This window comes from Thamnophis sirtalis, unplaced genomic scaffold (genome assembly GCF_051295495.1).
Source record: "Thamnophis sirtalis isolate CommonGarterSnake01/CBP01778 unplaced genomic scaffold, rThaSir2_p1.2 scaffold_1, whole genome shotgun sequence".
Lineage (NCBI taxonomy): Eukaryota > Metazoa > Chordata > Lepidosauria > Squamata > Natricidae > Thamnophis > Thamnophis sirtalis.
The window spans coordinates 163,481,213-163,496,674 of record NW_028261381.1 but is presented as its reverse complement, the minus strand read 5'-3'; the positions used below and the strand labels follow the sequence as shown (position 1 = coordinate 163,496,674).

Here is a 15,462-nt window from a genome sequence, read left to right as displayed (position 1 = left end):
TCTCTCCTACATTTTTATTGTAAAGTGATTTCCTTTTGAGATATAGTAGGTATATATGAAAAAGAGAAAGATTTTTGGATTCCAGAATACTTGGTCGCCCTCTAGTGGAAAATAGAAGCCATTGCTTACCTCTAGAAAACTACATACTGTAATCCTGCTTGACAAACTGGGTTTCATTTACATTCATATAGTCCTCAATTTATGACCACAATTGGACCTGGAATTTCCATTGCTAAGTCATTGTAGTTGTAAGTCAAGCTGGACCAGAGCTTATAACAATTTATACGGTGGTTGTTAAGTGAATCACATTAAGGAAATCCAGCTTCCTCATTGGGTGATGGTGTTTTTTTTTGCCAGAAATTGGCAAAAAAGGGGTGACAAATCATAATGATGTAACTGGAGGATGCTGCAACAGGTTGTAAATGTGAGCAGGTTGCCAAGGGCCTCAATTGTGATCATGTGACCACAGGGATGGTGCAACTGTCATAAGTGCAAGAACAGTTGTCACTTTTTCCCAAGGCTGTTGTGACTTTGTACCGTGATAGAACATAGAATCATAGAGCTGGAAGAGGTCTTTTAATCCAACCTCCTGTTCAAGACAGGAGACCTTATACCAGGGGTGTCAAACTGGATTTCTTCCAGGGCTGGATCAGCATTGTCATTCTCCTCCACGGGCCGGCTGGGGAGAGGGGGAGAAATGGGACCAATGCCTCCTGCAGCACCTTGCTGGCTGAGAACAGGGTACAGGGTGCCCGTGTGCAGCCCCCCCACACCCTATTTTGGCTGGCAGAGTACTACAGGAGGCCGTCCAGGCCAAAAAAGGGGGTGCGACAGAGGTGGGTTTCTGCCAGCATTGTTGCTGGTTTGGCGCACAAAACATTTTGCACATAAAAAGGTTTGCGCATGTGCAAAACGCTAAAAAAGGGGGGGGATTACATTTCTGCAACGAAAATTGTTCTGCACATGTCAGAACTGGAAATAAAGATGGCGCCGCCGTAGGAGAACCTGTTTGGAGGGGGGCGTGGCAGGCCTGGGTTGCTGGAACCACCAAGTTACTACCAGTTCAGCCGAACTGGGCCAAACCAGTAGGAACCCACCTCTGAGGTGACCCTCCCATGCCCTGTTTTGGCTGTCAGAGATACCGCAGGCCGTTCCTTTGCTATTTCCAGGCTGGCCCTGCAGACCAGATTTAAGAACCCCTGGTTCAGTGGTGGTATTCAGAGAGTTCTCTCCCGTTCGGGTGAACTGGTGGCAGCAGCTGCTGTAGGCTCTGGCCACCCGCCCCGATGCAACGTGTGAGCACTGCGCATGCGCAGAAGGCGGTGTGCATGTGCAGATGCGGCTCGTGAACTCACATTTGTGAACCGGTAGCAGGGGTGGGTTTCGATCGGTTCGCACCGGTCCCTGCGATCCGGTTGGTCGCCGAACCCGGAAGTAAGTAACTTCCGGGAACGGCGAAGCCCCCCCCGCGCCCGCGCGCGCCCGCACACCCGCGCCCGCTCCTTACCCGGTTTTTTCGAATTTTGTGCTTTCCACGCATGCGCAGAATGCCTGCGCGATCCTCCAGGAGCAGCTGGAGCATCGCGCAGATGCTAGTACGCATGCGCGTGCCGCGTGCGTGCGCGAGGATGCCGCGTGCGTGCGCGAGGACGCCGCCGGCCTCGTTCCAACCGATCCGGTTGGAACGGGGCGAGAAACCCACCCCTGACCGGTAGGGAACGTAAGTGAATCCCACTGCAGCCCTGCTTTATTCCATCCTAGTCAAACAATTGTCCTGTCTATTTTTGTAAACCTCCAGCAATGGAGCATCCTCAAGTCCCAGAGTCATTAAATAGTTGAAAGTCAAAGACCACGTGTAACTTAAAGCAACAGGCCTCCTAAAACAGGGGTCTTATAGAGCCCTGTCCTGAAACACACCTGGCCCTTCCCAAAACATTATTGGGGCCGATTTCTCAGCCACTCTGTAAACCGCTTAGAGAGGGCTGAAAGCCCTATGAAGCGGTATATAAGTCTAACTGCTATTGCTATTGCTATGTTTTGAAATTAGTCACCACTCAAATAAGATGTGATTACCCGGGGTGTGGCACGAAGGCAACACAGCCAGAGAACTGGTATAAGTCCCTTTATTGGCACCAACCTTGCTCCCAACATCCTGTTTACTTTCCGGCCTGGAGACAATTGCAAGAGCTTCTGGCTGCAGATACTCCAGTCCAAACACTGTAAGCAGAATGACTGCAATCAATCACTCCAGCAGGGCAAGACAATGAGTCCCAGAAGGAAGAATCATGGCAATAATTCCAGCAAGATAAGATAAGCACACAGAAGGACAGCAATAATTCAAACAGTCAAGAGGAATGCCCGGGAATGCAGGCCACAACTCTCAACACTAGATGAATTCAGTGTTTGTTCCTGACAAACAACCCTCCCAACTGCCTCTCCTTTAAACTCCATCCCCAGGTGTGCCATGTGAAGGGAATCAGGGGGGCCTTTCCTTCCTCGTAAGCCACACAACCCATGTTGCTCTCTTCTGTTTTTTCCTGCGCGCCCTAGGATGAGGAGGGGATGGCCCTTGGTCTTCGTCTGAACCCCCTCTCCCTTGTTCTACCTCTCCCCTGCTCTGCCCAGCCTGACTTTGTCCTTCCCCACTTTCCTCCACAACCAACGAGTCACTCTCCCGCTCTGTCAGCTGTTCGCCCTCCATCTCAGATTCAGATTCCGACGGGGGGGGGGGGGGCATGACATAAGAGATTGGGAAGAGGGATATCATGAGGAGCAGGATTCCAGTCTCTCTGAATCTTAAATAATGACCAAATCTTAAATCTTAAATAATGACCAAAACAGCAGTCACCTGCATTCCATTTATTTCTTTATTTTTGCAAGTTGACAATAATTCTTGGTAAGCATTGCTGGTTGATGTACAGGTCCCCTTTGATGAAAATAAAAAGAAAAGAAAAGCAGAGCCCATCTCCATAAGCGAAGGAGATTTCTTTCTGAACCTCTTGGGAGAACAGAATAACAGAGATGGAAGTCTGCTAGTCCAGGGATGCCCAACCTTAAGCCTGGAGGACTGGGGAATTCTGGGAGTTGAAGTCCTCCAGGCTTAAGATTGTCAAAATTGGAGACCCCTGTTCTAGTCCAACCACTTGCTCAGGCAGGAAACCTTACATCATTTCAGACAAATGGATTGTTCAATCTCATCCCCCTTTGCATCTTGAAGCCTCAGCATTGAGAGCTACCAAGCAATCCCTCTTATGACTTAATTGTTGGACTCGATGGTGCTGTTGATCCATGAGACGTAGGGAGCAGTCCGAGTGTAAATCCCGGGTTTCCGCCAATTGCCGCAAACAGTGGAGCCAGTGGTCACGACGCCTTCAGCGATGCCGTTGCAAACAATAGGTCCACCGGAATCGCCCTGCGAAGCAAATCAGGGTCAGTCCCAGTTTTAATATTACTATTGCACGCGCACCAAACCAGCAGTAATGCTGGCAGCAACCCACCCCTGATTAAGCCCTAATAGGAATTGCTCAAAGCCCCTTCATTACCATCACCCAGCAAGATTCAACCAAACCTGGGACTCAAGGCAACCTACAAAGTTACCCCTGCATGGCCCCATGGGAGTCTGACAACCAATCAGGATATATTTCTTGCGATGGGACTAGGAAGCAAGTTCAAAGGCCAACAGAGGATATAAATCTCTCTCCCTCTCATACCTATGTGCTCACTTTGCCCAGGACCTCAAACCATGTGATCCTGTCCACCATTAAACCATCTTTCCAAGCAGCCTCCATGTTTCCAGTGTCTTTCTCCCCACTTGGAGCCGAACCCAGAAGGACATTTCTTCCAACACTCTGCCTCCAGCTACATGTGTGAATTTTGACTTGGAGCAGTGTTGTGTTTTTTTTTAACTTCGGCAACTTTAAGATGCACGGACTTCAACTCCCAGAATTCCCCCAGCCAACATGTATCTTGAAGGCCTGCCTGGGATTCATACAAAATGTTGGAAAGTGGAAGAGGAATTTCCCAGTAGAGGCTAAGTCTCATTGAATGATCTGGAATGTTGCTTCCCAGATTTCTCTTCGCTTGGGCTGTTCATATGATAATCTGTTCAGTGCAGAGGTGGTATTCAACCAGTTCTGACCAGTTCTGATGAACCGGTAGTGAAATTTTGAGTAGTTCGGAGAACCGGCAAATATCACCTCTGGCTGGCCCCGCCCCATCTATTCTCTGCCTCCCGAGTCCCAATTGATCGGCTGGGTCTTCTTTTGTTGCTCTGAACAGGAGAACGGAGCTGGAAAGCAGGTTAGTGGGGTAGGGAGGGAATGGGGATTTTAAAGTATCCTTCCCCTGCCACGCCCACCAAGACACACCCACCAAGCCATGCCACACACCCACCAAGACACGCCCACCGAACCGGCAGTAAAAAAAAAATTGAATCCCACCACTGGTCCACGGCTTCATTCTGTATCGAGAGCCACACTTTCTTCCCTTCCCTCCTCCCACCAGCCCTGTGCTCACCTTGCAGGAGTCTTTCTTTCTGGATTCAGCGCATATCATGTTCTCCGTCACGCTGCCGTCATGGTGTCGCCTCGAATTGCATTGATTTCGATTGATGATTCTGAGATGCACGAACTGCAGCTTGTCCGGCTTCTTTCCCGTATTGCTAATAATGCCCCAGCCAGCCACTTCACATTGAGTGTGTTCGGGGACATCATTGTTTACAGTCTGATACGGCAGGATCTGCACATGTGGCCCAAGGACTGCGGGCTCCGCAAGCTAATTTTGAGAGAACCGGAGAGGAAGGAAGCAGATTGCATCCAGGATATCAGTTCCTTCAGATTAACAGGGTTGGAAGCAGAGGTGGTATTCAGCTGGTTCTGACTGGTTCTGGCGAACCGGTAGTGTAATTATATAACCAATACTTTGATATGAATTACATCTTTTTTTTTAACCTTATACTATACTCAGCTTTGGATGACAAATTAAATAATCTTATGCTTGGAATAATGACCTCCTAAATGGCAATTAACATTGAAAAGAACTTTGCTTTTCTCCTTTTATTTCCAACACTATTCAGCTTTTTAAATAATGGAGTTTTAGCTATTTAAAACCATGTTATACAGATTTTATTGCACTGAAATAGCACAATGTATGATGACGTACAACATTACAACACAAGGAAAACAACAGAAAAAAAGAGAATTATCAATCTGAGGGCGCTTTCTGCAGTTGCTTTTAATCATGTGGGTCCTGTATGTGGAAAATATAGAATTAAAAGGACAGAAATACGTACAGGATGCATCTAAAAACAAGGATGAGGTTCAGTGTATTTATTTATGTGCTCATTTGCAGCATTTACATGCCTGCCTGTCTCATATTTTGAATACCCACCTGGATAAGTAAGAGATCATGGAGAATGGTGTCTTGACTGCTCCCTGGGTGAGGAATGAGTCGACGGACTCCATACAGACGCTTGTTCGGTTCTGTTTCTGAGAGCGAATGGGCTCCCAAGAGGACCTCAAACGTCCCGTTATTCCTGCACCGGAGATTGTGGTTAGTATGAACAACCAGCCCCCCTCTATGTTAACAGGTCTTTATCATGCATCCTTCCCATACAACCCTTTGGAGAATGATGCCTTCTGTCATTTTTAAATCGATCCATGTTTCAAAATAAATGTGGAAATGTCAAGAGTTACAACCACAATGGAATCTGTTCGGCTCTGTTCTTGGTTTGCTTGTGATCCTAAACGTAATAAAATTACTGTCAGAGATGGAAGCCATCTTTTTACATTTGGACCTTCAGGCCTGTCACATTTTTTTTATGGTGGGAAAATGGGAGGGGGGAGCTTTGCTGGCTGAGGAATCCTGGGAGTTGAAGTCCACAAGTCGTAAAGTTGTCAAGGTTGGAGACCACCAGAGGTGGGTTCCTACCAGTTCGCACCTATTCGGTAGAACCGGTTCGTCAAATCTACCAAACCAATTAGAAGAGGTTCCACCAGTGGACCCGGAAAGCAGGCCACACCTACAGAAGAGGTTCCAAAATTTTTTGAAACCCACCACTGGTCCTTGGATATGATTATTCTGCACTGTCATGCTCATATTTATAAAACTCAGTGCCTCTGTGAAAGGTAAGGATGACTGCTGCGTTTGTGGTGCAATCAGAACATTGCGTGTGTTGAAGTTGTTTTAACGCAAACCAAAGATGCCTTTTAAAAAACAAGTTTACATCATATTCTTATGCATGCCAGTGCTGTGTGTGAGGTAATTTAAGGTGGTTCTGACAAGTGTCGTCGGCATCTTCATATCCGGTCACATGGGTGGCAAGCCACTCCCACCCGGTCACATGGGTGGCAAGCCACTCCCACAAAAGAGGCCACACCCACAGAGTAGGTTCGAACAATTTTTGAAACCCACCACTGGGGACCACTGATATGGAGTATGGGTGATATATAGTCGAAGTAACATTCCTTTCTTAGAAAGTCAAGGACGTCTTGCCCTACAGCTGCGATGAGGTGACTGGGAGGCATTTCCAGTTTTGGATGGGGCCTGATTGGGCCATGTGATGGACATGAGGGTGCTGGGGCAGGGGCTTGGACTTTTGTTTGGGTGGGGAAAACCTGGAAACGTTCAGATTCGGGTTTTCCCAAATGTGCCAATATGACATCTCTAATAAAATGGAACTTTGAGGAAACTCAACCCTCGGAGTCTTCTTTCATTGGGGGTGTTACTTGGAACCCTGAATTTAACCCATATCTTCTTTAAAGAACTCTACCAGCTCCCCCAAACTCCAGGGTGCTCTCTGGGATCCTGAGCCCCAAGCGTCAACCTGGCGCAAAGACTCAGAGAAGATGGAAGAAGACAAGAAACCCACGGAGGGAGCTGCAGGAGAGTGACAATTACAGTTGAAGGGCTTGGTGCTCTCTGAGCTTGGTTGTTTTCTTACAGACATTTCATTATCCAAACTAGAAATTGCAGCGACGTTCATAGAAGGAGGGTTGGGATAAATAAACACCTGGGCAGCCCCAGGTTAGTAAATGGATAAAAAAAAAGCCAGAGATCCGAGTACATGGAGTCAAACTAAGTATGACAACTTCTTGAAACTAGTTTTCATATCAGCATATGATATAGCTTGTTAATGATCTAAAAAGTTAATCAAAGGGACCAACCAAACTACATATCGAGGTGGTTGAGTTCGCACTGTAGCTAAAGTGTGGCTTGTTTTAAATAAACACTTTTGCTGAATACACTACATACAGAGTGGCTGTGTTTGCATAACTGTATAAATACAATACAATACAATACAATACAATGCAATGAAATGCAATGCAATACAATACAATACAATACAATGCAATGCAATGCAATACAATAGCAGAGTTGGAAGGGACCTTGGAGGTCTTCTAGTCCAACCCCCTGCCTAGGCAGGAAACCCTATACCATTCCAGACAAATGGCTATCCAACATCTTGTTAAAGACTTCCAGTGTTGGGGCATTCACAACCTCTGGAGTCAAGCTGTTCCACTGATTAATTGTTGTAACTGTCTGGAAATTTCTCCTCAGTTCTAAGTTGCTTCTCTCCTTGATTAGTTTCCACCCATTGCTTCTTGTTCTACCCTCAGGTGCCTGGGAGAATAGTTTGACTCCCTCTTCTTTGTGGCAACTCCTGAGATATTGGAACACTGCTATCATGTCTCCCCTAGTCCTTCTTTTCATTAAACTAGACATACCCAGTTCCTGCAACTGTTCTTCACATGTGTTAGTCTCCAGTCCCCTAATCATCTTTGTTGCTCTTCTCTGCACTCTTTCTAGAGTCTCCACATCTTTTCTACATCATGGTGACCAAAACTGAATGCCGTATTCCAAGTGGTATTAACACTTCACGTGATCTTGATTCTCTCCCTCTGTTTATGCAGCCTAGAACTGTGTTGGCTTTTTTGGCAGCTGCTGCACTTGGCTGGCTCATATTTAAATGGTTGTCCACTAGGACTCCAAGATCCCTCTCACAGTTACTACTATTGAGCAAGGTACCACCTATACTGTACCTGTGCATTTCGTTTTTCTTGCCTAAATGTAGAACCTTAGTCTTTTCACCATTGAATTTCATTTTGTTAGATAGTGCCCAATGTTCAAGTTTGTCAAGATCCTTCTGTATCTTTATGTTTGTCCTCTGAAACAATCAGTTGGAAGTCTGCTATAAGGGGTGACTTGATAGCAGTCTTACAATGTTTGAGGGGCTGCCACACAGAGAAGTGGGGCGACCTATTTTCCAAAGCACCTGAGGCTCAGACAAGAAATAATGGGAGGAAACTTCTCAAAGAGAGATCCAATCTAAAACTTAGGAGAAATTTCCTAACAATGAGAACAATTAATCAGTGGAACAACTTGCCTCTAGATCAGTGGTTCCCAACATGGGGCTGAGGCAGTGGTGGGATTCAGCCAGTTCGCACCACTTCGGGAGAACCAGTTGTTAACTTTCTGAGCAGTTTTGTGAACTGGTTGTTGGAAGAAATCATTAGCGCAGAGAACCGGTTCTTCAATTATTTTAATCCCATTGCTGGGCTGAGGCCCCACGGGGGGGGGGGATTTAATTTTTAATGGGGGCAATTTGAACCTTGTTTAAACCAAGTTAATAACCTCTTGGACTTCCTCTGCATGAGTAGAGTTCACTTTTTGAGTAAAGTAAGAATTATATGTCAACGGGGGTGGTGGTGGTGGTGGTGTCAGGATTTTAAAGAAGCTTAGGTGGGGCATGGCCAAAAAAGGGTTGGGAACTACTGCTCTAGATAGTTGTGAATGCTCCATCACTGGAGATTTTTAAGAAGAGATTTGGACAGTCAGTTGGCTGGAATGGTGTAGGGCAGGGATGTGAAACTCTAAGCCCACGAGCCAGATTCAGCCTACAATATGGTTGGATCCGGCCTGCGGGGCTCTCCCTGTCTACCCACATCGCTTCGGCCTGGTCTACCCAATGCGAAGAGGAAACATGGCAGCAGTTTGGGTAGTGGTGTCAAGCTGGCCACGCCCACCCAGATGGCCATGCCCAGTGAGTGGCGTCACACTGGCCATGCCCCACCCAGTCGGCCACATCCACCTGACTCCCCCCGCCCCCAAGGTCAACCACCGGCCTGATGTGGCCCTCAATGAAATTGAATTTATAGTATCTCCTGCTTGTTATAAGAATATAGCTATTCAAACTTTAAACATCACCTCAGAAGGGAGGGAGGAAAGGAAGGAGAGGAGGGAGGGAGTGGGAAGGGACTGTGTCCATGTCTACAAACTAGTAAGATATTACATAATAATGGATTTGGATATGTTTGCATTTGCCAACATGCTTGCTCTTTTTCTTTTTTTTTCTTTTTATGGACCAGAGTTTCCTCTTCCTTGAACAACTGCCAGTAATTAAGCAGCAGATACAACCAAATGGCTGCCTTCTTTTAAGCAAAGGAGTGAATTTCGGTGGAGGGTTATAGATCCGTCTGACTGCTAATTTCTAAACATTCAAGCTGGTCAGAGGCACAAGAAGAGGCAGGCCTGGTTATATCCCTGGCTGGTGGACCGATTCCCTGCTGTTACGCAGAATGGGGAAGAGAGGCTTATCTGTGTGGAAAATGAGCTTTGCATCTCCGGTCACCGGAGAAGAAATCCCACACTCACGTTTCTTCCAAGCAGTGGGCTGCGCTCAGCACCCACTGAGCAGTGATTAGGAACCCACCGCAGAGATGCTTCCGGTCCTCCTGCAGAGACGCCATGTAGGGCCTGTAGTGGGGGTCGCTCTCTGACCCCCCCAGGATACGGCCCCTGGGACGGTTCGCTGGGAGGGAGAAAAATGCTATGTTTTAGCCTGCATCCTGGAAAGCCACTTTACTGCTGCCCTAGAGTCAGGCTGGAACATGCATAGGATCGCATTTCAATATATAATTGAACAGGCTGGTGGTGGGAAAGGCATGTGGAGTTCAAAATCCCAGTGGCCGCCAATCTGTGGTGGAGGAGGACGTGAAAATGCTGCGGGATTAAGGTGACCAGATTTTAACATTGGTAAAGAGGGACACCATTGACCGGGGGGGGGGTGTTGATTAAAAAAATGTTTTTTCACTTAACAAATACCTCCTCACGACCGATTAGATCACACAGATTAGGCCTCCTCCGAGTTCCATCTGCCAGCCAGTGCCGACTGGCAACTACGCGGAGGAGAGCCTTTTCAGTAGTAGCTCCGACCCTTTGGAACGACCTCCCCGTGGAGATTCGTACCCTCACCACCCTCCAGACCTTCCGCACAGCCCTTAAGATCTGGCTATCCTGCCAGGCCTGGGGTTAAAGATTAGGATCCGTCCCCACCCGAATGATGAATGAATGTTGCTTCTATTTTTTAATTATGTACTGTCTGTATATGTCATTACGTGTATCCCCTCCCTATAGGTTGTAAGCCGCCCTGAGTCCCCTCAGGGAAAAGGGCGGCCTATAAATAAAAGCAATCAATCAAAATCAAAAAATCAAATGTGGCAAGAAAAATTGTAAAATGGGGCAAAACTCAATAAATTTCCCACTTAACAACATAAATTTTGGGCTCAATTGTGGTCGTGCATTGAGGACTACCTGTACTTATCTTCAGTGTTACTTCATTCTGCTGTAGCATTAAATTTCATACAGAACAAGCTTGTTCTTTCAGAATTGTGGAATTGTTATATAACTGTCTACCTTTAGAAAAGTTTCTCTTGAGTTAAACTCAGCTCCTATAATTTTATTGATGTGTCGTCATTTTCTTAGCAGTAGTATGGAAATTGTCAGTTGTTTTGGACAATTTTTAATATCCCACTATCCCCAACCTCCTCTTTCTCCCTCTTTCTCCTTTTTGTCCTTTCTCCTCCTTCCCCCCCCAAAAAGAAAATCAGTAAGACCCACTGGCAGCCTGTATCTGCCACGGCCTTGCAGCCTCTTTACATTGGTAAAGATAAAAATTAAAAAAAAAAATCAGGAGTTTTTAAGAACGTCACGGGACGCGGGACAAATTGTGCAAAATTGTGACTGTCCCGCGAAAATCGGGACGTCTGGTCACCTTATGCAGGATTGGATCAAATACCCCCTTTTTTGCCCCTTATGCTGGCCCGATTAGAACTGCAATTGGTCCATCTACACTTAACTGACAGTTCCCTCCCCCCGAATTAAAGCGGGAGGTGGGGGGGAGATAATTGTCTATCTTTTGGAGTATGAAAAAAAGCCACCAAGTTAGAACAAAATTCACCTTGGCTTTTTAAAAAGTCCCATCCATCGGCCTAATGCAGAGATGGCCTTGTTTTGCAGGCCCCAGAGAACTCTCCCAGCACTGTGTTGGAAAAACATTTTTTCCCCTGCCTTAAACACATGAAAACAGCAATGCAGTCCCTAAAATAGGCTGAAAAGTAGTTTTTAAAAAGCCCATTCGTCTAGGGAAAAATGACATTTTTAGTTGCATGACAAAGACCCATCAGTTTTGCAGTATGCCCCATTTATTCTGGCCTTCACTTTCATGTATATGTATAATATATGTGTATATGTATTTATAAAGGTAAAGGTAAAGGTTCCCCTCACACATATGTGCTAGGTCGTTCCCAACTCTAGGGGGTGGTGCTCATCTCCGTTTCAAAGCCAAAGAGCTAGCGCTGTCTGAAGACGTTTCTGCAGTCATGTGGCCGGCATGACTAAACACCAAAGGCACATGGAATGCTGTCACCTTCTAACCAATGGTGATTCCTATTTTTCTACCTGCATTTTTTACATGCTTTCGAACTGCTAGGTTGGCAGAAGCTGGGACAAGTAACAGGAGTTCATTCCGTTAGGCGGCGCTAGGGATTCGAACCACTGAACTGCCGACCTTTCTGATCGACAAACTCAGCGTCTTAGCCACTGAGTCACTACATCCCTTTTATGTATGTATATGCATATGTAAAAGAGTCACTACCTCCATATTCTTTGAACTATGGTGCTAGAAAAGACTCCTGCGAGTCCCTTGGACTGCAAGGCGATCAAACCGGTCAGTCCTAGAGGAGATCAACCCTGACTGCTCTTTAGAAGGCCAGATCCTAAAGAGGAAACTCAAATAGTTTGGCCACCTAAAGAGAAGGAAGGACTCACTGGAGAAGAGCCCAATTCTGGGAAAGATTGAGGGCAAAAGAAGAAGGGGACGACAGAGAATGAGATGGCTGGATGGAGTCACTGAAGCAGATAGTGTGAGCTTAAATGGACTCTATTAAGATCCAAATAAATACCTAAACTCAAATGGCTTGAAAGCTCTTCCTAAGATGGCAGAAGGTATAGTGTTCTCTCTTGATCAATGATGATTGAAGATATAAGGAGTTGCTCTTCCATTCTTCCAGCAACTTCTGCCAGCTCCCTTTTTTTTTTTGCTTACATAGCTTGAATCCAGTGTGTGAAGCTTGTTTATTAATTATTTCACTATTAGATTCAGATCTGGCCTGTCCTCCTGGGGTTCAAGCATATCAACCTCCAGTTTTATCCCCATGACTATTTTGCGGAGTAGGTTAAGCTCAAAAGACGATTGGCTCCAGGTTTCTGTACTGACATACGTAACAAATCAGCCCATTTTCTCAGGTCATATAATTTACACTGAACCGTTCACGAGCCAGTTTTTCCGTACACATATTTCAGGTGGTCCTTGACTTATGACTATAGCTTGAGTATAGAAGACGTTAAGTGAATCCATTAAACCCATGGGCATTTTTGTGTGTGCTGAAAACAGGAAGTAAATGCCAGAAACTGGCCACCTAATGAGAAGGGAGGACTCACTGGAGAAGAGCCCAATGCTGGGAAAGATTGAGGGCAAAAGAAGAATGGGAGGACAGAGAATGAGATGGCTGGATGGAGTCACCGAAGTAGTTGGTGTGAGCTTAAATGGACTCTGGGGGATGGTAGAGGACAGGAAGGCCTGGAGGAATGTTGTCCATGGGGTCGCAATGGGCCGGACACAACTTTGCAACCAACAACAATAACCCCCATATTTTGATGAAAATAAAAGAGTCTGTATCAGTTTTTGCTAAATAAATGCCACCAACTCTGTTTAGAGATAGAATACCTCCATCCATGGAGGTTCCATTTACTTCTTGGCTGATACGCATTGTTAGAGAAATTCCTCCATGAATTTGGCAAATTTTGTACAGCTATATTATAGCTTGGATAATCAAATGATGGGCAAGGGAAGAATATTTAAAGTTTTCAATGTCCAATCTTTAGGTCTCAATATCAGCACCTCCATAGGATGAAAGAACTGGAGGAAGCATGTGAGCAGAGTTACACTACAGGTAGTCCTCGACTTATAACAATTCATTTAGTGACCATTCAAAGTGACAAGAGCACTGAAAAATGTGACATGACCATTTTTCACACTTAGGGCTTTTGCAGCATGGTCAGATGATCAAAATTCGGATGCTTGGCAACTGGTTCATATTTATGACAGTTGAAGGATCATCTGATCACCTTTGCGATTTTATGACAAGCAAAGTTTGAAGTTTCATTTTATTTATATGCCGCCCTATTCCCTGAAAGGGACTCAGGGCGGCGAACAACTCCAACGGGAAGGGGAACATGCAAATACAAAATAAACGTTTAAAATGACCAACAACCACACCTGTTGAGAGGGGAAGGGAGCTCATCAACCCCAGTCAATGGGGAATGATTCACTTAACAACTTTGGCAAGAAAGGTTGTAAAATGGAGTAAAATTCACTTAACGATTGTCTCGCTTAGCAAGAGAAATTGTGGTTATAATTCAAGGACTACTTGTATTTTAGAAAGTTTTTCTTGCCATTTCTTTTTAAAAACTGACCTGGCTGTTATTCCTATTTCCCTGGAAGTTCCTTTGTAGCTTCCTGTGTGATTTGTGGTTCCAATATTTTTTTCCCTCCAGTGAATGCACAACTGTTGCATATTTCAAGGGTTAACTTTCCTTTGCATCTCCTATCACTGGTACTTGCTTAAAATCTCTGTTCTTTTCAAATCCACAAATATGAAAAAGATGACCTGGTCAATGCCGCTTCTAAAAATCCATTATTTGAGGAATACAAAAGAAACCTACTCTTGCTCATAATTGTTTAAAAACAAAATACTTAAACCATCCAACAAATTAAGTCATGAAATAACTACCGAGATTTTAGACTAGCTTGCGGTTGCAAAAATAGTCCCCCACAATTCATCGTTGGTTCAGAAAAGTAGGCGAATTGCATAAACCAGCATAATTCAGCTAACCGTGGGTTAACCACAGGTAAGAAAGATACACCCGAAAGGAGCAGATCCTGTGCTTGCAGGAAAAATGCTAGGAAGGAGAAAAAAAGGTAAGATAAGCACAACTTTTGAACTGCAGCAAAAAGAGCTACAGCGAGCCGAGAGGAAAGAATAAAAGTGTATTAATCAACTCACCCGATACGGAGAAGATGCTAAAAATTAAGAAGCAGATGGAAAAACCAGCCATCTTTAGCTCCCTTTCTTCGGATCTAATGATCTTTTTTTGCCCTACCAGCAGGACTCAACATCAGATTTCCGGGAAGGGCTTTATTTAATCAGACCCAGAGATGTCCTTGACGTCAGCATTGTTGCAGCAAAACAAAGAGAGAAATGATACTCTTTGTTATTTGTTTTGGCCTGGAAACCTTTGGATAGGAACCACTTGAAATATCCCTGACAGTGAACTTTGAGAAAGTTGTTTGCTTTCAATTTGAACTCTGCCCCCTTAAAGGCACTCCTGCAGAGAGGTCCCAGGATGGGGAGGGGAAACAGGGACTCAAATTATCTTTTCTTTCCCTGGGTAGAAAGTTAGCACCAACCACCCCTCTTCTAGAAAAAAAGAAATATTCTAGGACAGTGATGGCTAACTTTTTTGTCCCTGTGGGCCGAAATTGAGCATGTGTGTGCGACAGTGTGCATGCGCGTGCCCACACCCACAATGCGCAGCCCCCTGTGCTCACCCCCTGCATGCTCGTGACCCCCTTGTGGCCCGTTTTGGGCCTAGCAGGCCTCTCTGAAGCCTCTTGGGACAAAAAATGGGCCATGGGGGGGGGCGCCCCACACGCCACATTTTGGGCCTAACAGGCCACCCTGAAGCCTCCTGAAACCAAAATTGGGGTGCGGGGAGACATGCCGCCTTGCATTCCACCCACGCATGCGCGCGCATCTCCCACATGCACGCCAGAGACCCCAAAATCAGCTGGCCTGGTGGGAGGCGCGCACGCCTGTGCGGTGGAACTTAGCCGGGCGACGGCTCACGTGCCTGCAGAGAGGGCTTCACGTGCCACCTGTAGCACGCATGCCAGAGGTTCGCCATCCCTAAGGTGACCAGATTTTCAGATTGGTAAAGAGGGACACCATTGACCGGGGAGGTGGTGGGGGGCTTGATTAAAATTTTTATATTTTGTCAAAAGGTCACACATGACCCCAGGACACTGAAACCATCATAAATACGAATCCGTTGCCAAACATCAAA

At 45.8% G+C, this 15,462-nt stretch overlaps 1 protein-coding gene across 1 annotated transcript; it reads right to left on the bottom strand.

The window, feature by feature from the left end:
- Positions 1–2,849: 2,849 nt before the first annotated feature.
- On the bottom strand, positions 2,850–14,543 carry CFD (complement factor D). The gene is made up of 5 exons (XM_087702414.1): positions 14,403–14,543; positions 9,652–9,808; positions 5,389–5,533; positions 4,516–4,773; positions 2,850–3,412 (listed from the first exon to the last, which is right to left on the bottom strand). The coding sequence occupies exons 1-5, from the start codon at positions 14,452–14,454 to the stop codon at positions 3,257–3,259; spliced, it is 768 nt and encodes a 255-aa protein (XP_087558540.1). The 5' UTR covers positions 14,455–14,543; the 3' UTR covers positions 2,850–3,256.
- Positions 14,544–15,462: the final 919 nt, after the last annotated feature.

Excerpts from the sequence above, each read along its gene's own strand:
- CFD (XM_087702414.1), bottom strand. The coding sequence starts at position 14,454 with ATGGCTGGTTTTTCCATCTGCTTCTTAATTTTTAGCATCTTCTCCGTA. Across the intron at positions 9,809-14,402 it reads TAGCATCTTCTCCGTATCGG|CGAACCGTCCCAGGGGCCGT; the intron begins GTGAGTTGATTA and ends TCTCCCTCCCAG. Across the intron at positions 4,774-5,388 it reads ATGATCTCTTACTTATCCAG|CTTGCGGAGCCCGCAGTCCT; the intron begins GTGGGTATTCAA and ends TCTCAAAATTAG.